At 48.3% G+C, this 27,834-nt stretch overlaps 1 protein-coding gene across 2 annotated transcripts in view; it reads right to left on the bottom strand.

The window, feature by feature from the left end:
• The window catches only part of LIMD1 (LIM domain containing 1), an 88,542-nt gene extending 60,992 nt beyond the window's left edge, over positions 1-27,550 (bottom strand). Inside the window, exon 1 of one of the 2 annotated variants that reach the window (XM_077129569.1) lies at positions 25,576-27,550. In XM_077129569.1, the coding sequence (XP_076985684.1) occupies positions 25,576-26,980 (1,405 nt within the window). In that variant the 5' untranslated portion in view covers positions 26,981-27,550. Of the gene's footprint in view, positions 1-14,520; positions 14,701-25,575 lie in introns of those variants that run through there. The other variant, XM_077129570.1, reaches the window with a different exon arrangement.
• Between the last annotated feature and the right edge of the window lie 284 nt (positions 27,551-27,834).

Genomic DNA, 27,834 nt, shown 5'->3' on the forward strand with positions numbered 1-27,834 from the left:
TGTAGCCAAGGTTGAGTACCATGGATGAATTAAGGGAACAACCTACCCTCCCTGGGACTCCAGGCTTCCCCTGCCTCTGCCCTCTCTCCTGCACACCCTGGAGTTGCTGAAGCAATGAGTGAAACTATCACCAAAGCCACAAAGGAAGTATTTAAGGCCATTCTGGGCTATGGGGTAATTGTACCAGTGTACTTTTTTCACTCTGAACCTGACATTAAAACACAGTGTCTCAAAACCGGTGATGGCTTACTTCGGTGGAAAAGGAAGTTTCTAACAGAATTTTCCAATCACAGTAAACCTGAGCTTGTCCTAGTGCAACTACCTGCAGGGAGGCTTCTGCATGAGGGTGTGCAACCCTTCCCAAGGGCACTACCCTTGTCAGGCCTGAAAAGCAATTCCCTGTCTTCTGCTCCCCAGAGAAAAAGGAGTTCAAGGTTTAGCTGGGCAGCTCTGCAGCCCACCCCCAACTCCTAGAAGGCCTCATAAGGCCACAAGCGTTCCTGCTTTGCAGCTTCTGGGTATACCCTTCTCTGCGTCCTTCCCCAGTCTCTCCACACAGAGACCAGTTAGCTTTCTCAACTCGATTGAAATAGGAATGGCCAGTCAGCATACAAAAAGATGGCCCATGGTGCTAAGAGATTAATACAAAGATGTGCTGTCACTTGTCACTTACCAAGTGGCAAAGATGGAAAATAACAGTATTAGACAGTAACAATAAAAACAATTAAGGGAATAGAGAAAAGGGTTGCTTTCATACACTGTTAATAAAAATGTGACTACTGACTCCAGCGTTTTTTTTAACTTGTAATTCTAATTGTTATTTTAGCTTATTCCCATTCCCTTACCTGTTACTAAGATTGTTACCGTATGTTAACTGAGCAATCTATAATGCTGCTGAATGCTTAAAGTTTCCTTCACCGTAACCAAATGCTTACTCATCTTTACAGCTTACGACCTATTTGTTTAACTTATTTACATGCATTTAATTTGTAGCATTGCTGTAACCAAGTGCTGACCCTTCTTTACAGTTTACAACCTGTTTGTTCTTAGCCTCAACTAGCTTTTATCAGTTTTCAAGGGTTTCACAGGCCACTGCTTGTTCACTCCGTTAACTATAACTGCAACATTAAATAGCATCACTACATCTGAATCTCATAAAAACCTAAACCCTTTAGACTCAGGGCTTTCTTTTAGACTTATTTGGGCTTTCTTTTCTCCTGTCTTCTTACCTGGCTGAAATGTAATAAAACTCTTTGTTTTCTCGAAATCCTGGAGTCCCAGCCTTGATTTCTGTTTGCATCAGGCAGCAAGCCCTTGCTTGGTAACAGAAGTATAAATGCATGCAACCTTTCTAGAGGGCAGTTTGGGAAAATTTATCAGAAGCCTTTTAAAACACTCACATCACTAATGGAACTTTTCCTTAAGGTAAAAAATCAGAGCTGCTCCCCAAAATAGATATCCACAGAGATGAAAGTAGCTTAGTGGTCGTCTCAGGATGGGGAGACCCTGCTAATGGGTACGGTGTTTCTTTTGGGGCTGATAAAATTCTAAAACTTGGGGTGATGGCTGTACGAGTCTGTGAATATATTAAAAACCCTTGAATTGCACACTTTAAAAGGGTGATTTTTAGGATGTTAATTATATCTCAATAAAGCTGTTATTTTTTAAAAAGAATATGAAAGAATACTCATTGAAATACTATTAGAATACTTAAATATGGAAAACTGGAAACTATAAATACCCCAAAATAGGGATAAAGTGAAATAAATCATGGTTTGCCATACAATGAAACATTATACAACTTTAAAAAGTCATATTCTGGAGTGGTGTTGTCCAATAGAGCTTTTTCTGTAATGATGAAAACGTTCTCCTCTGCATCTTCCACCACAGCAGCCCCTAACTATGTGTGGCTGTTGAGCACATGAGATATGGCTAGCACAAGTGAGGAACTGAATTTTTAAATTTATTTCACTGGAATTAATTTAAGTTTAATTTTAAATATTCACAGTTACTGAATGACACAGTTCTAGAGCATCATTCTATGGACTTGAAGAACATTCATAGTACAATGGTAAATGAGAAAAAAGGGAGGGGACCACCATGCAGCATGTATCACACTGTTCTCTTTCTCTTTTTTTAAGTATATTTATAGCTAAAGAAATGACCACCAAGGATGATTATTGTCCATGTTTATTGCTGAGAAGTAGGGGTTATGGATGATTTTGATTGCATCCCTTAAACTCCTCTGCATTCTTCAAGTATTCTACAATGAAGATACACGTTGCTGTTGCTTTTAAGATTTAAAAAAATTATTAAATATAATGAAAATCTTCCGCATTACACTCCTGTTCTAAAGTCCTCACCAGCCCTCCGGTGCCTACAGAAGTACAACCCCTTAAAGCACCCCCCACACACACATCCAGCCTCCTGGCGATGGACAAAGGTAGCTTTCCACCCCCAACCCACCTCTAGTCCACTCACTTTTCAGGGTCCTTCCAGGTAATCTCACACTCACCAAAAAAAAAAAAAAGTTGTAAAACTTAGTCCACAGAATTCCTGAATTCTCCATCCAGATTTCTCCAATGTTAACATCTTGCACAACCACCGCAAATCACCCAAAATCAGGAAGTTAACACTGATAAAATACCATTAACTAATAACTTACAGACTCAACTTCAAATTTTACTGGTTGTCCTACTAATGCCCTTTTTTTCTGAACCGGGAACTAAATCCACTGCAGTGAGCGGTTGTGTCCCCTTGGACTCTAATCTGGGAGACCTTCTCGGCCTCTGTTTTTCACGACTCGGATATTTTTGTAGAGTACCGGCCAGTTCTTTTCTCAAGTCCCTCAGTTTGGCTTTGCCTGACGTCTCCCTGGGATCAGGCTGAGCTGTGCATCGGGGACAGGAAGACCCCAGGAGGGACGCTGTGCCTGCTGCAGTGCATCAGGGGAACAAGCTGCTGACACGTCTCATTACAGGTGATGTGAAACCTGCTCACCGGGTTAAGGTGGCGACTGCCAGGTTTCTCCACTGCTAAATCATTAATGAGAACTTTATGAGAAGATGGTCTGAGATGAAATATCCTGTTTCGCATCATAATTTTGTCCACTAATTAGCATCCATTGGTGATTCCTGCCTGAAACAGTTGTTACAACTGTCTTTTGAAATAACCTGTTTTCCATCATTCTATCTACATGTTATTGGAATTCTCTATACAAAAGAGTTTTCCCTTTTCTCCATGTATTTATTTATATCAGTAAGGACTCATGGATATTTACTTTATTTTATGATTATTATTTATTTTGTTGCTTAGTTTTTCCAAATTTTAAAGACAGTTTCTCAAGTTAGCTCACTTATCTTTTTTCCTTGTGAGAAGGCTCAAAATTGTTCCTGTTTCCCAGGATCTCTGCATCAAACATAAACGACTAGAACAAAAGTCAACCTCCAGCCAAAAGAGTCTTGAACCCATTTTGCAAACTGAGTGGTATAACATTTACGTCTGTGCTTCCTTTCCTGCCAGATTATTCACCTAATCCCTTCCTGACATTGGTCCAATTTCCCCCCAGTTCTGCACAATCCCCTTGACCAACGTCCTGCTTCTCTCCTGGACTGTTTCATTCCATCTACTCTCAGAATCCTCTGCTCCCTAATAAGACCCCGTCGCACATGACACCAAGTTACACGTGACATTCACTGTCCACCCCGTTGGTGCCTACTTTAGGTGAGAAGATAAGCAGTTAAAACATTTATGGATTTCTAAAAACATTACCTCACCATCCTCTTCTGGGATGTATTGTTTTTTCAAGGAACATCTATACTAGAATATAAAATATATAAGAAAAGTCCAAAAATCTTAAGTCTACAACTCACTGGTTTCTCAGTGCTGTGTAAGCACTAAATAGAACAGGAGACAGAGCATCGCCAGCCCCCAAAATAGAGGGTCCCACCCCTACTGGGTGCCTGAGGATGGCCCAGCAGTCTCGGGGTTCCACGTGGCAACCCCTTTTTAACCCTGTCCACACCCTCCCTCCTGAAGGGAACCGGAGGTGGTTTTGGCATAAATATTCGGTTCAAATCCCACCTCAGGCATTATTTTAGTTTCCTCTCCCACCAAATGGTTTATAATCATATCCACACTTCATGCAGTAACTCAGGATTAAATGAGATCATATAACAGGCCCCAAACTGCACCTGGCACGCAAGAGATACGCAATACAATTTCATTCACGCCCTCTCTTTCCAGAAAAGGTGTGTTGTGTTGTTGTGTTGTGTTTTCATCCTCCCCTCTTTTCCTGTCTTGTTTTAGGATTGTGAATTTATGAAATGACATCGACCACTCTCCCGACAGACACCCACGTCCAAACACCTCACAGGCCCACCTTGGCATCCTTTCCAGGACCCGCCTCTCCTTCTGGGCCCCGCACTTGCCCTCCCTGCTACTCTTCTGGGGAACAACCAGTCTATATTGTAACCGTCTCCTCACAGGACGGCAAGGGCCCCGAGGCCCTGGCCACACCTTTCGCCTGAGCAGATTCTGCTCAGTCAACGTCTGCTGAAGGAATGAAAGACCCAACTCAAGGAGGCCTTGGCTTCTCCCTTTCAGCTTGGCGCTCCCAGTTCCCTGTCCAGCACTATCTCATCTGCCCTCTTGCCCTCGTCTCAGGGCCCATAGCCCAACCCCACCTCAACCCAGAAATGCCACCTCAACCCAGAAACCGCACGCTCCGGCAGGGGGCTGCATACACCTTCCCGCCAGAGAGGACGTTTGCGGTGCGGGAAGGCTCTGAGATGGTGACCGCAGGGCAGGGGCCGGCCCCCCTCACACCCCAGCCCACACCACACCCAAGGCTGACCAGGGAGAACCAGAGAGGAACTAGAATGAAAATCCATTTTCTATGAAAAAAAAAAAAAATACTGAATCTTCTTCCGAAGTGAAACAAGGTTCATTTTAGAGACACCACCAAGGAGTGGGAAAAAAGAGGATGTGATGGAAGAGGAAGTCAAAGCGGAAAGTTGCTGGCAGAACCTTAAAGCCGAGGGGAAATTCTGCACTAGCAGCCCTGCTCCTCTCCGTCCGCCACTTGCCTGAGGAGTTAGAAGCAGGAGACTGGATCACTCACTCCTAGGCTCCCTGCAGCCTGAGGCTGGCCAGACTCTCCAGCATCCACAGCCACCAAGTGACAGGGGGAGGGTAACAACACCCACAATTTTTCCTTAGACCAAACAGGAAGTCCCAAAAACCCACTCTGCTCCATTCTGTCCTTTCCCCATCACCAATCTTGCACAAGCTACTGAATTGCTCCTTTCCTTAGTTTCCCCATCTTCAAAATGGGGGAAATAATAAACAGCACTTGGCAGGATTGCTGGATGAGAGATGGTGCAGGTAGAACACCTGGCCCAGCAGTGCTTAATAAGCAGCCACGAGCCCTGAATGGGAAGATGGGAGACCAGGCAGGGCTCGTGTCACAAAACAGAAGCTCTGGCATCAGGTCTGCCTGCCTGAGAGTGCAGCACTGGGCAAATCACGGATTCCGCCTTCTCAGAAAAGATAAGCATACTGCTTTTCAAGACTATCTCATATAGATTCTGCAGAGCAAAATGAGTTGTCTGCCTTGCACACGCAGGCAAGATTATCCTGGGATCTCAAAGAACTAGACATCTTTCAGGGAGGGGTCAGGGCAACTAACTGATGTGCCCATTGGAAAGAAAAGGTTCAAAGCCGAGTGTGTGCTGGGCCGCCCTGAGGGGGGGAGGAGGCGGCTGCAGTGGGAGCAAATACAAGCCCTGCCACTGCCAGGGTCCTGTGCGTGGGCAGTGAGAGGTAGGAGGGTGGGGAGGGCCACAGGATCGAGGCCCAAGAGTGACAGGACCTGCTTTGTTTAACTTTTTTTGGTGGGGGTGGGGGGGTACGCACGGGCTGGGAATTGAACCCAGGTCTGCCGCATGGCAGGCGAGAATTTTACCACTAACTACCCGTGCCTTCCCCTGGTTTTGTTTCAGCTGGATCAATCTGGCTGCTGGTAGGTTCAGAAAAAAAGACTCCTAGCTGTATAGAAGGTAAACTTTCTAACCGTCAGAGACTCCTACTGTGGGGGGCGGGGGACAGCATGTAGAAGGTCCAGCTTTAAGTTCTATGATTCTAAAATTATTTATATACAATTAAAGCTGTATGTCCCAGCAGAAAACCAGGACAGCACGTGGGTGACATAAAGACTCCCAGGAAGTTCCAGAAACCAAATGGAAGTGGCAGTTTCACAAGTAACTAAAAGAGAACTGCTTTATTCATTGGCTTCTGAATTCTGGTTTTTTGCCACAATTTTCACTAACGACGCCAATTCTCTAATGAAGTTCATCTTAATTCAGTCATATAATAAAAAATAAATATCAATGCAATTTAAAAGTCAGTCTTAACAGTAATTATCCCTAGAATAAGATGATGGATGACTTGTTATTCTTTTGGCTTATTTATAGTTTCTGACTTTCCTACAGTTAACCGTGATTAAGTCAGAAAAAATAGAAAGGACGAAAAACACTCCTGAAATATGAAAGGTGGTACACAAAAAGTAAACCCTTTAGAGAGCAGAGTAACTACTAAAAAAAAGATAGTATTTAAACAAAAGAAACCGGAAGTGTATCAGCTAAGCACGACCAACTCAAGAGAGCAGGTATCTAGAAAGCAACGTGCAAGGCAGAGCCGAAAGAAAATTTAGAAACAGTTTGAGTCAAGAATCAAAGAGGAACTCTCGTAAACTGCCGGTGGGAGTGTTAAATGGTACAGCCACTTTGGAAAACTTTTTGGCAATTGCTTAAAAAGTTAAACATATACCCATTCTATGATCCAGCAACTCCACTCCCACGGGCAGTGAGCTGTCTATGTCCACACAAAGACTTGTGCACAAGCGACCACAGCAGGCTTAGTCACAACAGCCCACACCTGAAAGAACCCAAATGTCCCTCCACAGAGGGATGGAAAAACAAGCTGTGGCATATTCATAGAATGGAATACCACTCGGCCGAAAAGGACAATTGATAAATGCAACAACATGGATGAATTTCCTCACACTATGCTGAATGAGAGAAACCAGACAAAAGACTATACACTATATAAATCCATTTATAAAGTAGTCTATAACAGGCAAAATTAAGAAATGATGAAAAATATCAGAATAGTGGTTGCTAAGTGGTAGGGGTGGGCACTGACAAGTAAGAGGCATGAGAGAACTTTCTGGGGCTGAACTGTTCTATATCTTGACAGGGGTGTGGAGTACATGGATGCATACGTTTGTCAGAACTCATTGAACTGTACATTAAACAATACATAAATGTAACATTTTTAAAACTTGGCCACAAATTCTTTGACACTCCACCCATCGACAAGTGGGGGGTTGAGGGGGGGCTTGTGACTCTTCCACCAACAGATTACAGCGGAAGGGATACACATAACTTCCAAGGCTGGATCAGAAAGAGCTTTGACCCTGCCCTGAAATATCCAATGCAGAGATTAAAAACCCTGTAAACAATAGGCCAAGCCCCGATCTTGGGGCTCACCCCTATGAAACTTATTCCTACAAAGGAGAAGCTAAGCCTACTGATAATTATGCCCAAGAGTCATCCCCAGAGAACCTCCTTTGTTGCTTAGATGTGGCCTTTCTCTTGAAGCCAACTCGGCAGGCGAACTCCCCACCCTCCCCTACCCTACACAGAACATGACTCCCAAGGGTGTAAATCTCCCCGGCAATGTGGGACAGGGCTCCCGGAGATAAGACGGCATCATGGGTTTGAGAAAGCCTTCTTGACCAAAAGGGGGAAGAGAGAAACGAGACAAAATAAAGTGCCAGAGGCTGAGCAATCTCAAGCAAAGGTGAAAGGTTATCCTGGAGGTTATTCTTATGTATTATATAGATATTTCTTTTAAGTTTATGATGAATAGGAGTGGCTAGAGGGAAGTACCTGAAACTGTTGAACTATGTCCCATAGTTTTGTTTCTTGTATAACTATACAACTTTTACAATGTGACAGTGTGACTGTAAAAACCTTGTGGCTGATGTTCCCTTTATCCAGGGTAGGGACAGATGAGTAAAAACATAAGGAAAAATAGATAGATAAATAATAGGGGGGATAAGGGGTAAAATAAATCGGGTAGCTTAAAATACTAGTGGTCAATGAGAGGGAAGAGTAAGGGGTAGGGGATGTATTTTTTCTTTTTATTTCTTTTTCTTGAGTGAGGCTAAAAACGATCTAAAAACGATCATGGTGATGAATACACAACTACGGGATGATATTGTGAGCTACTGATTGTATGCTGTGGATGGACTATATGTGCTAGTGAAGATGTCTCAATAAAACTTTTTTTTTTCAAGCTGCAAATGAAAAAAGCACAGCTGGGCAGAGGTCCTGCTAATGTACTCAGCTTTACCTCTTTTCTTCCTGCCCACCCCCACTTCCTCTGCTCTCTGGGCAGGATCTATACATACACACATCCTCATGACCACTGGAAGGCACGGGTAACCCAGAGAGGGGCAGCCTGGGCCGCGGGGCTGCAGCTCAGGCCCTGAGACTGGCCTCCATGGCCGGCCAACAAAGGGCCTCTGTTTGAGCCCCCGCCACCTGAGCGGAAAGCCTGGGCTACGTCAGGCCAAACCCCAGACAATCAGGTCTTTGGAAGCTGCCTGGAAAGCTGCCTCCCAACCTTTTCCCCCTCGCAGGCCCACGCCCAGGCCAGGGCCTTGGAGAGCCTGGCCAGAGGGGCAGGGCGCAGGCGGGCCTATCAGCCCGGGTTCCCCATGGGCCAGAGAGAACCTTCCCCCCACATCTCTGGACAGGAAACACAGATTTTCACTTCTGCTCTAACTACCATCAGAGGGATGAGCAGCCTCTTTGAATGCTCTGCCTCACTTACCAAGCTGGGAGTGTGTTTTTGAGGTACTAGAAAAATTGGCTTGGCTACAGGTACCGACAGACCCGTCAGCTTCCAAGCTGACATCAGCCTGAGACCAGCTGGAAGGATGCCCTCTTCCTTCGTCACTCCAGCTGGCTGTCTAACAGCAGCCGTGCCACCCCCTGCATCTGGCAGGGCCTTGGTGGGGGGGGTGGCAATCGTGGCATCAGTCTCCCTCAGACAGAGTGCCAACTTTCTGTTTAAGCATTTGTGGGTCTGAACAAACCAACCGGGCTTGGTTTCCAGTGGGACAGGGTAAAGATAATTTCGAGACAATAAGAGCAAGTGTTTGTACAGCAAGTGGTTACTACCTGCCAACACTTGTTTGAAGAGCTGGAGTTCTGCAGAAAAATAATGAATGCCACATGTGTAATTTTACATTTTCTAGTATAGGAGTCACATTCAAAAAGCAAAAAGAAACAAATGCAACTAATTTTAATAATATATTTTATCTGGCCCAATGCAGCCAAACTATTATCACTTCAACAATATAATCGATACAAAGAAAAATGCTGAGCTACTTGGCGTTCTTTTTTCCACCCCAAATATTCAAAATCCAGAGTGTATATGACATTTATGACACATCTCAATTCAGACAGTCATATTTGAAGTGCTTAACAGCTGTACCTCATCAGTGACCTCCATAAAGGACAGATATATACAAACTAATTTAGTCCTCCTCCCCCCTACCTACATTTTACTGGTAGAAAAATCGAGGCACAGAAATGCTGAGTAGCCTGCCAGCGTCTCACACCTCGTGGCAGACCCAGTGTGCTGGTTTGAAGAGGTTTACATACCCTATAAAAGCCATGTTTTAGTCCCTATCAACCTTGTGGGAGCAACGGTTTCTTCTAATCCCTATTCAGTACTGTATGTTGGAAACTATAATTAGCTTATTCCACGGAGATGTGACTCGATCAAACGTGGGTATTAAACTTGATTAGGTGGAGACGCGTCTCCACCCATTCCAGGTGGGTCTTGATTGGTTTTACTGGAGTCCTTAAAAAGAAGAAACACTTTGGAAAAAGCTAGAGAATGACAACAGCCATGAGAAAGCTTTAGAACGACATAGCCATGAGAAGCAGGGTCTACCAGCCAGCAACTTTTAGAGATGAAGAAGGAAAACACCTCCCGGGGAGCTTCATGAAACAAGAAGCCTGGAGCGAATGCCAGCAGATGCCGCCATGTTCGCCATGTGCCCTTCCAGCTGAGAGAGAAACCTTGAACTTTATCGGCCTTCCTGAACCAAGGTATCTTTCCCTGGATGGATGCGTTTGATTGGACATTTCTATAGACTTGCTGTAATTGGGACATTTTCTTGGCCTTAGCACTGTAAACTAGCAACTTATTAAACTCCCCCCTTTTAAAGCCGTTCCATTTCTGGTATATTGCATTCTGGCAGCTAGCAAACTAGAACACCCAGGGCTGGCAGATGCAGAGCCAACATACTTACGCAGCTTTTCATTTCCCAGAACAGCTCAAATCCTGATTTGAGTGTAATATAACATGTCTTCTCAGGAAAGGACATGCGTGCCTGCCAGCATGTTTCCCTGCTTACCCAGGTTTTTGGTCCCTGGGAGCTTTGCAAAAGTTTCCACCAAAATGGCTGCATTCCAACCCCTTCGAACCTCTCTGACCTTCTACTACCCAAGGCAACTTCCACCACGTGGGAAAGCTTGGCTGAGTTACTCCTGAGTCAGGATAAAAGATGTGGAGAGCTAGCCTGGCCTCCCTGACTTCCTAGCAAGTGGTTGCATGTTATGAGTTGACCCTGGAGTGTGTGCATGTCACAGCAGTGATGTCTCCAGTCAAAGCACCGGCATTCAGGAAAAAGTCTGGGAATATCTTCCTCCCACTATTTGGCCAGGACGTCTGCTCATTTGGTCAGCAAATATCTACTGAGCACTTGCTGTGTGCCAGGCACTGCCCTGGGGATATCACAGGACGCAAAACAGAAACGATACTGGCGTGGCGCTCAGATTCCAGCAGGTTGTGTTGGACAATAAATCTTCATACAACAGAAGCCTTGTTAATCCTAACACAATCTCTTGTCCACAGGAGGCACTCAAAGCTATTAAGGTAATAAATCATTCTGGCTTGGAACTATTATTTTTGGATGTGGTAATGGATGGAGTTGGGTAAAGGACCCAGGGTAAGGTTGGGGGAAAAGGCAGGTGAGAGCCCTAGAACCATCAGGAAAGCCAGTGACCCACTCAGGGTTCATATCCACACCCCTCAGTTTCCACCCTGCTAAGCAAGACAGGAAACCATCCAGGAACCCCCCAGTTATATGCTGTCTGACTGAAATTCCCTTCACCTCAAAAGATGGTCAACTTTGCCCAGCAATACCCATTTTTAGGTATGTACCAAAGAGAAATGAAAATATATCCATGCAAGGCTTGTACATAAGCATTCATAACAGCATTATTCAAAATGGCCAAAAAGTGGAAACAACGCAAATGTCCATCAACTGGTGAATGGATAAAAAAAAATGTGGTATATCCATTCAATGAGATGCTTTTGCGGCAATAAAAAGGAACAAACCACTGATAAATGCTTTAACATGTATGGACCTCAAAAATACGCTAATTGAAAGAAACCAGACAATAAAGACCACAGATTGTACGATTATATATGAAATAGAAAAGGCAGAAAAGATAAATCTGTAAGCCAGAAAGTTAAGTGGTAGTTGTCTGGGTCTGGGGGTAGGAATGGGGAGTGACTATAAATGGGCCCGGGCACAAGGTTCATTTTTGGAGGGAGCGGAACTATTCTAAAATTAGATTGTGGCGATAATTGCACAACTGTGTAAGTTTTGTAAAAATAAAAGGAATTGTACACTTAAAACAAGTGAAACTTATGGTATATAAATTGCACTTACATAAAGCTGTTAAAAAAAAAAAGAAAAAGATGGTCAACTATGAAGCTTATCCTAAGGACTTCTCCGAGCTGACGGCACCTCCAAGACCAGCTTCTGCCCTGTGTCTGGCCCACTTGCTGCAAGTCTCTGCCCAACAAGCTCATCCTTCAGCTCTGACAGAAAGGCGGGGTCTGATAAACAACAGCATGGGGGATGAAGCTACCCACTGGGTCTAAGTTATGGAGAAATTACATTTTTTGGCATCTGCTGATTCTCAGCCCACTACTGCTAAGCAAACAGCGGCACTGTCACCATTTCCTTTTTATTCATTGCATAACTATAACTCATTCAACATGATTCATTCATTCACCAAATACTTAACAAGTAATTTCTACAAACCAGGTCCTGTCTTTTGCAGTTTGAATCTTACCACTAATTATTAGAGCAGTTGTAGGTTTACAGAAAAATCACGCAGAAGGCACAGAGCTGCCATATAGCCCCCCATCACATATCCAGTCTAGTCTGGTACAGCATTTAACGTTCGTATGGTATCGTTGTTCCAACTGATGAAACAATATTATCTGAATTATACTATTAACTACAGTCCATAGCTTACATTAGAATTCACTCTTTGTGTTGTACAGTTCTACGGGTTCTGGGGGTTTGTATGTTTGTTTTTTTTTTCATTTTCACTCTGGTAGCATAAATAATACCTAAAATTCCCCCCACCCCCTTTTCTTTAAGGTTTTTAAAATAATACCTATCTTTTAAAAACTTTTAAGGTAATTGTACAACATAGAAAACGGAAAAGCACAAAAAGCAAAGAACACACAAGTCATCTAGAATCACAAGCAGTTTACAGTTTGACATATCCTTCTAGGTCCTCTGTGTACACACACAACCAAGCATACATTTTTATGTGGTTGAGATCACACAGAAAGTATCATGCTTTTTCAAGAACATTAACCAATTCAAAGGCCCAAAGCCATGAGTATTGTGATAATCAAGAATACAAGACACCAACCCAATCAGAGGGAAAAAATGTTTTCCTGCCTTTTTGAGGTACAAAAGTTTCATAAAAGACAAAAATGGCAAGAGGCCTCTACAGCTATTGGCAGTTGCAAATACTGTGCTCCCTTCATGCTCGATTTAAAATGAGACATAAAGCAAAAGCACAAAAAGTATAATGCACGTAGGAGAATTCACTGTCAGATCTATATCAAAATAATAGCAAGGTGTATTAGTTAGATTCAGTTGCCAACTTGGCCAGGTGAGCATACCTAGTCTTGTTGCTGAGGACATAAGCCAATGGTACGTGAACCTCATCTGTTGCTAATTACATCTGCAGTCAGCTAGGAGGCGTGTCTGCTGCAATGAGTGACTGGTTTGACTTAATTGGCTGGTGCTTAAATGAGAGAACGCAATGTAGCACAGCCTAGCAGCTCGGCATTCCTCATCTCAGCACTAGCAGCTCAGCCCAGGCCTTGGAGATGCAGAAAGAAGTCACCCCGGGGAAAGTTGTTGGAACCCAGGGGCCTGGAGAGAAGACCAGCAGAGACCATCTCGTGCCTTCCACATAAGAAAGAACCTCAGTGGAAAGTTAGCTGCCTTTCCTCTTAAGAACCAACAAAATAAATCCCCTTTTATTAAAAGCCAATCCATCTCTGGTGTGTTGCATTCCGGCAGTTAGCAAACTAGAACACAAGGTATGTTTCCATTGAGTTATTTAACAACATTTTCCCATGGTACAGTCACGTTATGTGCACATACAATGGTTATATCAAAATGGAAATATGAGGAGTGCACAGGTAGTTCAGTGGTAGAATTCTCACCTGCTATGTGGGAAATCTGGGTTCGATTCCTGGCCCATGCGCTCCCTACCCAGCTCCCCAACAAAAAAATTCAACAACTGATGCTGTGATAATGGGATATTCATATGGAAAAAGAATGAACTGTAACCCCCATCACACAGTATACAAAAAAAAAAATGAATACATCTGCATACATCCCTCCCCTTGCACTTCCTTCTGTCCCTCTGCAGCCAACCTAATGAACAAGTCCTGACGACGCATGCCGCTCAGACGTGGTCTAACAATTTCACGTCAAAGATGCTTCTGTTCTATTAGCAAAAAGATATTTACAAATTCGTTAATTAACTAGCTCTACTTTTTAGCATATGTTGTCACCTCAAGATATCTAAAAAGCTCAGACGCTGTGAAATAAAGATCCCACTTTGTTCTCAATTATGCAACTCAGTGGTATTAATTACCATTCACAGTGCTGTGCCCCAGTGTTTGGTTTTATTTCATTTTCTTTATTTTGTAAGTGCCACTTCATACAGCTTAAAAATTTTTCCCCACAAGAATGCAGTTCCAATTTCACGAGTGCAGCCAATGATAATCAAGCAATGTCGGTGGCAGAAGTGCATTTTGGAGTTCCCTGTGTGGGGACGTGATCCCACTGAAGGGACCTGCCAGGCCGTTTTAAAGCAGTTCCTGCTGCCCAGCGTGTGGCAATTTAACACGTGGGAACTGGAGAACACAAAAGGTTCATGGTGCACCATGGCAAACACAGCTGCTGGCTCGGATCCTCGTCTATCCCAATCTGAAGCCTTGGGTCTGAAAAAAATCTACTTTCACTTGGCAACAGTGGACTGGGAAGGGGGGGCCAGGGTGGAAACAGCTGGCCCAGTCCAGGCCCCCCCAGTCCTAGAAGCTCACCTGGGCACACAGCAAGGCCACCGTGGGGCTCTCGCTTCAGGTGAGAATCCAGATCTACCTGGCCAGGGTGAATCAGAAAGTGAAGCACACTCAGCCCAGCGACATAAGAGGCAGAACTACCCACAAGCAAACAATTAAAATGATTTTGAGTCATTAAAAATCCTCATAAAAAAAGGTAAGTCTCCCCACCTGTGTGGATCAGCTGGGAGAACGCATCTTCACCACCAACAAGCAGATACAGCATTTCTCAGAGCTACAGGAGAAGTCACCTCCCCAGACAGGGGAGTCTGGAAGCCCAGTTCCTGGGCCTGGACAACTCGGGGTGCAGCTTACACTCCAGAGCTCTCCACGGGATTGGGCTGAGCTATTCCCCTGGGACTTTGCAGAGACCAACTCCATTCCACTCCCCCCACTCCCTTACAGGTCTCTGGGAGGAGCACATGCCTCATAAATCACTTGTATATGGATTCTTCTCCCATTGCCTGTTTCGAGGGAGCCCAGCCTAAGTAAGACACGCAGCTCCAGGATCCTGGCCTAAGTTTGCTTACAAGACCTTAGAGGCAGCCAGGGTGTAGTGAGAAGAGCACTTGTTCTGGAGCAGCTGAATTCTGGATCTGCTAGTCACCCCCAGCTACGAAACCCTTGGCATGTCACCTCACTTCTCGGAGCGTCAACTACCTCAGCTGCAGGACATTAATCAGTGATAGGACACCTAAAGTCAACGGGAGGGCAGGCCACGGTGGCTCAGCAGGCAAGAATGCTCGCCTGCCATGCCAGAGGACCCGGGTTCGATTCCCGGTGCCTGCCCATGTTAAAAAAAAAAAAAAAAAAAAGACTGTTAAAGTCAACGGGAAGGCAAGGGTGGCTGTTAGCACTTGGGAACAGGATCCCGTCTTACGAGGCCAGCACCTCTGGTGCCAGTGCCAAGCAGCCCATAATAAGCATGCTTCCACTGAGCGACCCTGCAGCAGGGCAGCGCAGGCACGCCATGGGGCCCCACTTGCTTCCAAAGAAAACTTCGTTAAGCCACATGCATTTTCACACTGTCCCGCCCCGGAATTTTCTGTGCGCACCCAAGGGGAAGCTTCCAAGTTCAAGGGACACATGCGCCCCACCACGCCCCGCAGGCCCTGCCTCTCGCCACCGTCACCCTCCAAGCCAACGGCCCTGAGTCCAAAGCTGGCTCTGCTGCCTCGTGGCAAGGGAGAGGAGACAGATTTATAATAAGCACGGGACATGCAGTCCCGCTAAGACGAGAAAACCCAGGGCAGAGCACAGCAGCGTGCCTGAGCTCGCACAGGCACCATCAGGCCGGCAGCGTGATCTCCTTTCTCACAGCACGTTCCTGTGAACACAACGCTGTCAACAAGCTCCCCAGAGCGCCACAGCTGTCAGCCCGGCTGCCCGGAGTCCATTGCCTCTAAGCTCACGGAAGCAATGCGAACTAAGGGAGCTGGTGGTGGGGGGGGGTGGTGAGGGAAGAGGTGGGATGTGGCAGACACAGATGCCCCCCCTCCTGGCTACCACCCCTCTTCCCTGCGAGCCTGACCAGCGTGTGAGCAAATGCAGCCACGACTTGGCTCCACCCTGGCGAAAGGAAAATCCACAAACTCAGCTGACAGGGAGGCGCAGAACAGGGAGGCTGCTGTGCTGTGGTCAGAAGGGGCTTCAGGCAACAAGGGTGCAACAAGGGAGGCTGCTACTGTCTCATCAACGCTGAAATGACCGTCCCCAGGGCGCTCAGACCTCAAGCCTGCTAGGCTGCTGTGTCCACACACACCCCTCCCACAGACTCGGGGTCTGCCTTATAAGAGGGGTGCCTTGTCCCCTAGGTCCCCTCAGAACCCTGGTCACCACAATTCCCAAAGCAGGCTGCAGAGCAGACCCACGCTAAACACAAATGCCCTCCTCTTGAATGGCAGCGTTATAGCAGGCTTCCGGAACTTTCTATCCATTACAAATACATGTTTGGAGGGAGAAAGGTAGAGCCCCTTATGTGCTCCCAACCACCTTTCAGTAACTGAGAGTAGAAACCCATCCTCACTCTCCTGAACACACAGAGACGAATCACAGAGCAAGAAAGACAAGGAAGGAACCTGGCCAAGGCTAGACTTTCAGCTCCCAAAAGTTAAAAATGACCTAGCTGTGGAACTTAAAGTATTCCCTTTGAAACGCACAAGCCAAGTCTCCCACCTTCCAGGATGACCCTGAGATCCTGTGTGCAGATGGTTTCCCTATGAGGGGAAAATGAACAGAAAATACTCAACTAGATATAAATATTTGCTGGCAAGCACCCTGCCACTGACGTGCCTTGGAAATTTGGTGGCCTGTTTTATTTTAGGGTAAGGTTTCTGTCCGGTTTATCAGACAGACTCAGAGCATAGTTCCGTCCAGCATTGTTCTAAACATTTATGCACCCAGCCTGGGGTTGATACTGACCCTCAGTCCAAGGCATCCTGGGTGCCCCCAGGGCAAAGTATAGGGTGACACATCCCGTCCTCACCCACAGCACTTGGGGTTGTCAGACCCCCCCAATCCACACCCTTCCAATGACGATGAGAAGTCAAGAGACTGAGGGGCTGGGGTAGCCACTGAGCTGCCACTGAGCAGGCCATGTGCCTCTGAGCCTCCTGGTTCCACCCCTTCCCTGCAAAGGGCTCACATGGCACAGGCTTCTGGACATAAAAGGAAACTGAGAGGGGGCGGGCCACAGTGGCTCAGCAGGCAGAGCTCTCACCTGCCATGCAGGAGACCCAGGTTTGATTCCCAGTGCCTGCCCATGACAAAACAAGTAACAAGGAAACTGGGTGGGATCCAGCACCTCCGGCTAGCTTAGGTGCCCCTCCATGCCCTGCCTGCCTCGCTGCTCCCACATGGCCCTGGCTGCACCAGAGAAGGAGGGGACCTCAGCCCTGGCCTTCCTGTGGCCACAGCATCTCTTGAAGTTCCCTTTGTAAGTCGCTGCATCTCCAAGAGCGGAGAGGCAGCACAGCAAGGCAGTGAAGACCTCGGATGCAGAAGCTCGACTTCCTGGGTTCAATTCAGCAAAACTATTTAGTAAATGTTACTTAGCCTCTGTGTATCTCACTTCCCCATCCATAAAGTGGTCATAGTGAAGAAGGAATTGTTGGGAGGATGAAACAATACATGTGAGATGCTTAGAAAAGTGCCTGGCGCAAAGTAATTGCTCAACAAATGTATCTTAGAGCCATAATTCCTGCTATTTTAAAAATCACTTCTTCCCCCTTGAAACCACAGCTGGAGCTCATCCAGCCGTTCAACAGGCATCCCCGGAGCCTAGCTGAGTGGGGCTCCCAGACCGAGAAGGGAAAGGCCAGCCTGACAGCACCAGGCCCCGAGGCCACAGTCCCATGCAGGGGACCAGGTCTGAGACCCAGTCTCGCAGAGGGCACCACAGGGGCCCACAAAGGACGCTGCGACATGCCAGGAAAAATGAGGACACTGCACACCACCAACCAGTGCTCCCAGCCTTAAGGACACTAGATTTAATTCAAATGAAACCCTCAAAAGGCTTTTAAGGGTTAAAGATCATTGTGATATCAGCGGTTTGCCATGTTTGGTTGTTTCTTAAAAGAGACATTTAGTCTCTTCTAATCTCACTTTAATTAGACATACTCTTCAGAGCAAACTGGCCACTAGCTCGGCAAACAATTCTACATTTGATGAAAGGCTCAAGAACCACAGTAGATGAAGAATCCCGCATTACCAAGAGGCTCTGGCCACTACCTGACCCTTGAAAACCTTCCGAGGAAAATCTTAACACAGACCATCTAAGGGTGGCTGAGGAATGAGTAATCGGTGCTTCTTCTTTTAAATGTATGTACTCTCCAGAATGTCTGAAATAAAAATGATTACCATTTGCATTTGAAAAATGTATCTGTAATTTTAAAAATTGTGGTTTGATTCTGTACAGGTTTCTAGAGATCTGGCAGGGAGACAGGGTGCTTGGCCGCCGGGCTCCCTGCCTCTCCAGCCCTTGTCACTCGCTGAGTTGAATTCAGGGATCTCGCTGGAGCCAATGCAAGAGCCACAGAACGGTGGGTGAGCAGAGCCCTCAGTGTCGCCCAGCGCAGCACAGCGACTGAGGTGTTCGCCCAGCGCCAGCAACTCCCAAGTGTGCGCCTTTCCCTTCCGTCTCCAAGGTGGGAGCCATAAGACAACAGACGTGAAGAACACAGAACTGGGGTTTATAAAACCTCCGGCAGGAATGGCCGTGGCAAAAGATCAGTTTCATGCTCTGGATTATTAATGGAAAGAACAGGAAGACTGGAGGAAGGGGAAAAAAAAACAAACCAAGACATTCCTTCCTGGTCACAAAGGGAACAGAGCAGAAACATATCACTCCAAGAACATGCGGACTCCAGGGAGAAAGTGTGATGGGGTGTGATGAGTGCGGGGAGGGGGCGCAGTGGGTGCGGGTAGGGGGCGTCATGGGCACGGGGAGGGGGCGCGGTGGATGCGGTGGGAAACCCGTGGGCGCAGTGGGTGCGGGGACGGGACACGGTGGGAAACCTGTGCAGGGCTTGCAGCAGGCCTGAAGACGACACGCAGACCCGGGCAGCCCCAGGCTGGCCAGAAGGGCACAGACTGGGGAACGGCAAGGACAGGGATCCCACAGTGGGATGGAGCTCAACCTGCTCAGGGACCAGCAGGAGGCTGGTGTCACAGGAACACCGCGAGCAAGGCAGGGAGGGAAAGGAGACGTGCTGGGGGTCAGGGCCAGGCTGGACAGAGGCCATGCTGAGGGAAGTCTAGTTTTCACTGTGAGTGCAAGGGCTGAGTCCGGCCCTCTAGCCACTCTTCTGCAGCATCAAGTCAAGTGCTAATGGCAGAGGGGGCACCTGAGCAATACGCCGTGCCCATCAGTGGACTGCATAGAAAGATGAACCATTGTGAATGAAAGTCGGGAACTGACCCACTTTTTCCCTACTGAACCTTCAGAAATCTCTGAAAAGAGAGGCTGGTGGGGGGAGCCGACCAGTGGGGACGGCATTGGCTCCCTGTGATGACCGCAATGGTGTCTGAGTCCTGACTGCTGAGCTCACAGGAGCGGCCGTCACTGTAGAGGTGAGCTGGGACAGCCCAGGGGACATGCAGGGGAGCTTGCCCTGTGCTGACAGCACAACGTCTTGCCATGCCCAGCATGAGCTCCACTCTGGTCACCCAAGCAATCTGCATTCACCTAAAAACGTGCTATGATATATATATATATTTTGTTGTTGTTGTTGTTTTAAAAGTTACTTCGAATTATGTTCTCAGTCAAAACTTATTTATGCTGTTAGAAGGCAGAACTGTGGTTACCTCTGAAGGGTAATGGCAATGGGTAGGGGGCTCAAGCAGGGGCTTCTGGGGGTGGGGGAGAATGCTGGTAACACAGGTGTGTGCACTTTGTGGAAATTGGTCAAGCTGTACACCTCTGAGAAGATTTTGAAAGAGAATGTCTGGCCCATTAGGAAAAAAAAAAAGCACATAGCCTAGCCAATTTGCAAAGGTAGACGTGCCCCCTCTCCCAAGGTGTGCACCTGCAGGGCTGAAGAGGCAAAATCATAGTCTCAGATGGCACTTTAAAAAAGTTACCCACAGTGGCAGAATCCCTGCCTGTCCTGCAGGAGACCCAGGATCAATTCCAGTCCATGCACGCATGCACATACAAAGTTACCCAGAGAAGCAGAAATTTACTCCCATGGCAATGGACGCCTCAACTCACTAGGTCCAAACTGCAGCACAACATCCTCAGAAGGAATCTGGTAGACATTCCCCAGTAAGCTGGCCACAAATCACTCAGACCAAGCCAGATGGCTGAGCTGCCACCTTCTTCTGAAGTGCCCTCTATGTGGGGGTAACTGGGGCTCCTGGGGTTGCAGAGACAGGCCCCTGTCCTGGAGGAGTAGCTCAGTTATAGGATTGGTCCGTGTAGCTTCCTTTTAATTTGAAAAATGCTCTGAAACCACTCTCAATCTTCCATTCAAGATCGGGATTAAGTCTCATATTCCAAGCATCTGTGGCTAATTAAGTCAGACAAGAAGTGCTTAAAGGCTCATTAAGACAATGTGCAATGTTTAAGGAACTGTCAGACAGGAAGGAGCAAAGAGTGGACATGCTCTCTGTTTGGGCTGTTGATTTAAACTCGCACGTTGGCCAGTCCAATGAAATCGGGTGGACGAAATCCTTGTCAGGGAGCAAGGCCATTCCCAAGAGGGGTCACACTTCTTTCACGTGCCCAGGCTAAGGCACTTCCGCCACTGCTGATTTCTAGATTCAAAACCACAGCAAGAATGTCCAAAAAAGACAGGAAAACTAAAGGCAAAAACAGCTCTTCTCTCTCCATGCAGGGTGCGGGGAGAGGACTTCAACTTGCTGGGAAAAGGAGACCCTGAAACCAACTTATTGCTGTGTTTCCACCCTCTCGTGACTAAAGGAGTCTGGCCGAGCCCTCTCTCCTCTAGGGAAGGGTGTGGATCGATCCTGGGTAGCTATGGCTTCCCCTCATGGTATTCAGGGGGTCCAGCAGTGACAGATCACCCAGAGGGTACAGAGGACACAAAAGTCCAGATTCCTGAACAAGAGAAAGATAACCAAAGAATACTTAATTTGGAAAGGGCAGGGCGCCCACTGATGCCTCCCACAGCAGCTGGGTAGAAAGTGAATCTGGAGGGGCAAACAGAAGGCGTCCAACTCAGACTCTAAAGATGACCTCATTCCACAGTCTGAGTCAGAGATAAAGAAGGAAAAGCCATCAGTGCTCTGGAGCCCCTAATGGCATGGAAGCTTGTTACAGCACCACCATTTATAGCTGTGTGTTCTTGAGCAAGTCACTTAACATCTCTGGGCCTCAATTTCCTCCACTGTAAATGGAGGATAATAGTGCCTATATCATCACTGACTGTAAAGAGTAAATGACAACAATGCTCACAAAGTGCTAACCCAATGCCTGGCACATCATAGGCACTCAACATGGTGGTTATTGGTGTGTTGGTGCCCAAGGTCACACACTGCCCCAACAATAGGGGCAGTGGTGGACACAACAACGCACCACCCAGATCCCCCTTTAATGAAGGAGCCGTTGCCCTGGCTGTCCCTTCAGTGACTGCTCAGGTTGCAGAGGGCCACTCACCCCAGTTCACCACCTTCCCAAGGCAAGCCATATCCAGTGATGATCCATGTGGAATAAGAAAGCTGGACCATCTCAACCCAACTCGGGACAACTCCAGAGGGCAATTCTAGCTCCAGACCTCACTGCGGGGCCAAGTGAAGTTTGTTAGGTCTACACTGCAGCATATATTAAAACCCAAGACTGGGATTCTAAATGTTGGCCACAGGATTTGACAAATGCAGCATGTTGGGTAGACAAAATCTTCTAAATGATACCAGATCTAGGGATGGGGAGAAGCATCAGTGCTGGTGAGCCCTAAGCTGTCAACCGCTTTGTTCTACAGACGAGGGAAGGCCTGGATGAGCATAAAGCTGGTTTAAGGTCCCCAGCAGGGCTAGGCTGAGAACTGACTGTGGGGTGTTCGGACAGACACAATTTCCTTCTCTGCCACACTACTGGAGAAGAGCAGGACAGAAGCTCTCCTGCCAAAGCAGACGTGGGGCAGCCTCTCTTCTACAAGACAAGTGGTGTGTGCTCTGACACAGGCTCCACGGAGAGCAAGTACATGACATCTAAATGCGCTAAGCCCCCAGCACCAAATCTCTCCCGGAAGTTCATCCTACAGCTATGACAGCTCCACACAGATGGACACATTCTAAATATCCATCAGTGACGGCTGCTTACCTGACCCCAGCACATCCACACAGCAATTCCCATGCAACCGAAAGAGACACTGAGGCGACACTACAGTACCAATGTGAGACAACTACCAAAACACACTGTTGGTGGAAAAGGAAAAGAGCAAGTGGACACCAGCATGACACCAATAAAACCCACAGACAGACATCTAGGGTAGATGCACACCCACGCACACACCTACACTCAACACAACCAGGGCACTCAACTAGTAACAGGAGTGGGAAGAAGACTAATTTTTTACCATACATGCATTTGTATCTTTTGGATTTTCTACATGTAAATGTAGCACTTAGTGAAAAAATAAATAGGTTTTCAGATCTGCGTTTGGGAGGCAGTTTGGCAATGCTGGCTACAGGATGGGCACTGGGGCTAAACTGTCAGATTTAACCCCCAGTTACTCCCAATCCTACCTGGAAGACCTTGGATAAGTCATGTAACTCCCTGAGCTGCAGTCCCCTCATCGGTAAAATGGGCATGACAAAACCTGCTCCCTAGGGTTGTTGTGGCAAAGAGATGAAAAAACGGGCACCAAGTGCCCAGCACAGAATCTACACAGAACAAGCCTCCAGGGCCACCATTCTTGCTGCCTCCCCTGCTGAGAACTCTCTTGCCCCCTAGCAGACACCTAACCCATTCCTCCCACCTCCTTCAAGCCTCTGCTCAAAGGTGGGTCTTTCCCTGAACCTCCCCACGCCCCTGCCCCAGGACGTCATCCCCTTCTTTCTCTCTCTCCCTAGTACTTGCTTATTTATTTTGCCGATTTCCTGTCTACCACAACGCCTGTTCCAGGAGACAAAGCTTTTGGTCTGCCCTGATCATTGCTGTATTCCCAGGGCCTAGAAGAGAACATGGCACAGGGAGTAGCACAGTAACCTCTACGTCCCTGGAATTCCTCCTGGTAGAAGCATTTTGTTATTCATGGTGGGCCCAAGGACCACAAGTTCATATACTAAGGAGATGACAGGGTGGGGCCGCCACACTCCCCACCTTAGGTGACCAGAAAGCCCAGCCATGTGATCGGTGGGGCTCTGAGTCAGCCTGGCCCCCCACCTCTGGAAGGGAAAACGAGTTACAGAATGAGTGTGACCATGTGGGCACGGACTCCATCAATAATACCCCAGTAATGAAACCCCATACAAACCGGGGACACTGATAAGCCCTGGTAGGCGCCATGTTCGAGAAGATTCACTGCTGCGTCTGGTTCCAGGTGGAAAGATTAGGAAGCTGGCCTTTGAGGCCCAGTCGACACCCTGACCTAAGTGTCCCTTTTTGTGGCTTCTTATTCACATTCTGTTATTATAACAAAACTTTATATATATAATAATATATATAAAAACTATAATATGATGACTGTAAAATCATCATAAATAGAGCACTTTCAGTGAGTTCTGTGAGTCATTCCAGCCATTGTCAAACTCGAGGACGTGGTAGGAACCCCTGTTTGGAATCCAAGTCAAAGTGGGGGGGGCCTGGGCCCCCCCCCCCAATTTGCAGCTGGTGCCTGAAGAATAATCTTACCCTGCAGGGTCTGGCCTAACTCCAGGGAGAGACAGAATTGAATTGAATTGAGTTACTGCAGTTTTTGGAGTTGCAGTACAGAAATTACTGAAACTGTTGCACTTATAGTGCTCAATAAATATATGTGGGGTGAATAAAGTACAAGATTGGCACTCTGATCTGGCATGTAAATTTGTACCCCTGAATATATCTGCTGTTTTCTTCTTTAATAAGCCTAAAATTAAAAAGCAAAGAAAAGTTTAACTTCAAAGATCCACACCATTTCCACCTAAATGTTTCCATCCAAAAGGTTGAATCCGCAAGAAAGACAAGACAGGTCAGAGTAAGATGGTGCAATGTGCATTAAAGAGTAAACTAGCAGACAGGAGCCCTGACCTCAACTGCTGAGTGTGGTATGAAAGCTCGTTCCCATGAGGCTCCCGTCAAGAACAAGAACACAAGGCCGCTCTGGGTTTTGACCAGGGGCCCCACTCCTTAAACACCTGTCCCTCCAAGTACGTAGGGACAGAACCATTTACTCATGGAGATGAGTAGACTGAAAGCCGCAAGCCAGCCATCTTCCCCTTCCAGAACCTTCCCTGCCCCCCCCCACCCTCCTCCATTTGGCACAGCTGCTACCTCAATGGGACTAGAGCTTCCCAGGACTCTCAGGCCTCATGTGGGGAAATCATGACCCAATCATCCAGGGTTCAAAAGGGAAAATACAAAACCCTCAGACTTCTCTAAAAATAGGCTGTCTCTCGAGTTAGGTCTCCCATGAGACCCCCTACATCATTACACAACAGAAGAATACAGCTATCTTCTCACTGTTTCCAAACCCTGGTGGGAAATGAGAAGCCGAAGCCAGCTATCTCCAAGTATTTGTGTTTTTTAAAAGAGATTAAAGCAAAAACTGAACTTTTACATAAAACCAACAAGCATCCTCCAGCCTACCATGAGCCATGTCAGGTCAGCTGTAGATGTGACGTGTCTGCTGGCTGGTACCTGGGGAGAGGCGAGTAAGGAGGCACCTGTTCCAGTGATTTTCAAAGCTCCAGGAACATCAGGATCACCTGGCCAGCTCCCTAAGCACTGCCTGGTCCTACCCTACAATTTCTGATTAGGTTCGGGGTGGGGCCCAAGTGTTTAAATTTCTAACCAGTTCCAAGGTAAGAAATGCTGCCAGTCCAGAGACCACACTTTGAGGACCACTATTCTAATTCTAAAACAAATTCTTCCATGTTCAAGTTTTACCTGCCTTAACTGCACACAAGTAACCGCTTGTTGACACATGCACACACTCACACAAACACACCCTGCCCCATCCACTGGTCCTCAATTAGCCAGACCTGCCTGCTACTGATGGGATGCTCAGGGGCATGTGACCCTGAGAAAGCTGCTCCCACTCAAGTCCTACATGAGCCTGTTGCTGCAAGAGGCTCTAAAATCACACCCCAAACCCTTCAAGTCCAAAGCCATGACACTTCCCTTTTTGACAGTAGTCATGGCAGTCCCACCCTGCTTCAACTTCATACATGGGTAACCCCCAGCTGTAAACTCCTCTATCTGCCCAGGGTGGCTTTCAATTTCTCAATCAAAAGCTGCAGAGAGGAAGGCAGGGAAAAAAAAAAAAAAGGCAGGTCCCTAGAGGAAAGCTGCAGCATTCCTGGTGAGGGCACTGCACATCCCCAATCACAAGGAATCCACGAATGCCCTCTGGGCAACCCAACCAACCTCTCACTCACCAAAGTAATCAGCTTTCGGATGAGCATCCATCTCGCGCTCCAGACGCTGGGTGAGGGCTTCTAATTTCAATTCAGCAACCGAGGGTCCGAGCTCAGGGCCTGGGACAAGGGTCTGGCAGGGGAGCTTCACCCTGGGGGGACTAGGGCTCCCTGGGAGCACAGGCCCCAGGCTGCTGTCAGGGGACCAGCTGAGGGGCCCCTCTTCACAAGCTAACTCAGGCAGGGTGGACATCACTGGAGGGACAAAGCCGGTGGGGCTGAGCTTGGGACTAGTTCCAGGGTCTGAACAGCTAGGCTTGGGACCCAGCCCACAGGCCACACCCGGCTGTGGACAGTCCAGGCCGGCAGGCGAAGAAGACGGGGCGGAACTACAAAGGTAAGCTTTGGGCCCATCCTGGAACCAGGCCTGAGGGTCCACAGTGGGTTTGCTCATCACACCCAAAACTTCACTCCCCACTCCTGAGTTTGTTCTCAGAAGAGCTCCTTGACTGGGGCAATTGAGAGTCGGAGGTGCTGAGAAAGAAGGGGTCCTGGGCTGAGAGGCCTCCAGGAGGGGCCCATTCTCCAGACACGGGGAAGGAAGGCCAGGGCTCACCCGCTGGTTGGAGGCAATGGGCCAGGGGCCCGATGGCTTCGCACTGCTACGGCCACCTATGCCACCATCTTGGCCACTGAGGTCACTCTCAAATGACCTGCTGGAGATCGGGGATAGCTGCCGCTGATATAAGTGATAGTCCCCGGAGGCTTTGGGAAGCGGCAGGTCACTCTCTGGGGGCCCAGGCCACACATTCTCTATACCTGACCTGATGCTAGGGGACACTCCCAGCTCACTGCCCCACTCTGGACTTGCCAAAGAGAGGTTGTCATAATAATCTCCATGAGTGAGGCAGGAAGAATCCTCACAGGGGTCCAGCTGGTGGAGGGCAGAGGTTTCGGAACTCGCCAGGCTCTCCTTGGAATTACAGTCCTGGCTGCCACATCTCGCGCCACGGGTGTGCTGCCTGGCCCTCTGTTCCTGGGATGGGTTCAAAGTCTGCCCAGCAGCAACGGTGGTGGCTGCCCCAGGTCCCACCGTGGAGGTGGCACGAGGGGGCTTGGCGGCACCATCCAAGACCAGCTTGCTGCCCACGCCAGCTTCCCGGTGGGCCTGCGGGCCCAGGCGGCTGCCTCCATTGATCGGCCCTCGGCCCCCCCTAGGTAGGGTCTCCTCCTGCAAGAGCTGTTGTTGCTGCTGGAGGTGGATTTTGGCCATCTTGGTGGCAAACACCCTGCGTGTCTCCTCAAACTCTGGGTTGTTGCTTGCACCCTTGTCCACTCGGAAAAGCCCATCCTTGGAGGCCTCGTACATGTTCAGGTCCTCGATGAATTTACTGGCCTCTAGTCCCAGATCGTCGTACTTATCCATGTTGCACCCACGTGCTCCGGCCCAATCCAGGTGTCCGTGGTGAGGAGTTGAGGAAGGGGAAAGGAGGATGGCAAAGGGCAAGGGTTCAAGTCCAGTCCAAAACAGGTAAAGACTTCGACCTGCCCAGCGTGAGGGTCATGGCCCCAGGCCTTAGCGTCCAGCTCAAGTGGAGGCCTGAATGCCAGAGAGACCAAGTTTGCCTCCAACTCCCTTGACTCCGGGCGCGTCCACGTGGGGCCAGCTGGTGGAGCTTCTCACAGTCCCCGACTTGCTGTGCGGAGTTCTTTTTCAAATCATAAAAAGAAAAATAAATAGGCACACAGAAAAAAAATCACATCCTCCTTGAGCAACCAAACTCGGAAACCCACAACAAGGCAGGGAGCGTCCGCTGGGCGGGGCCGCTGAAGCCGGGCGGGCGGGAGAGTGTAGAAGCCGCCGGACCGGCCCAGCGAGAGCAAAGGCGCGGCGGCCGGAGGCGCAGGCACGTCCCGGGTCTTCGGAGCTCCTGCCGCTTCCTCCAGCAGCCCCGGAGCCGCGATCCCGACCAGCGCGGAGCGCGAGCGCGGTTCCGGACCGACCGACCGGCCAGGGGCCGAAGGACTGACCGGCGGGCGCACGGGCCACGGCAGGAAGTTCACGGCAGCTGGGGCGGGCGGCCCATTGTCCGATGGCAGCGGTGGCTGGACGCGCGCGGGCCCGAGGGGGCTGCGGGTTGCGGAAGTGACTGCGGCGGACTAAATCCCAGCCGCCCGCTCGCTAGCCGGACGGGCACGTCCCGGGCCCGCGAGAAGGCGGAGGCGGAGGTGGTGGCCGAGGGGCGGGGGCGCCGCCGAGGGGCGGGGAGACGCGCGGGC

The sequence above is a fragment of the Tamandua tetradactyla genome, chromosome 15 (genome assembly GCF_023851605.1).
Source record: "Tamandua tetradactyla isolate mTamTet1 chromosome 15, mTamTet1.pri, whole genome shotgun sequence".
NCBI lineage: Eukaryota > Metazoa > Chordata > Mammalia > Pilosa > Myrmecophagidae > Tamandua > Tamandua tetradactyla.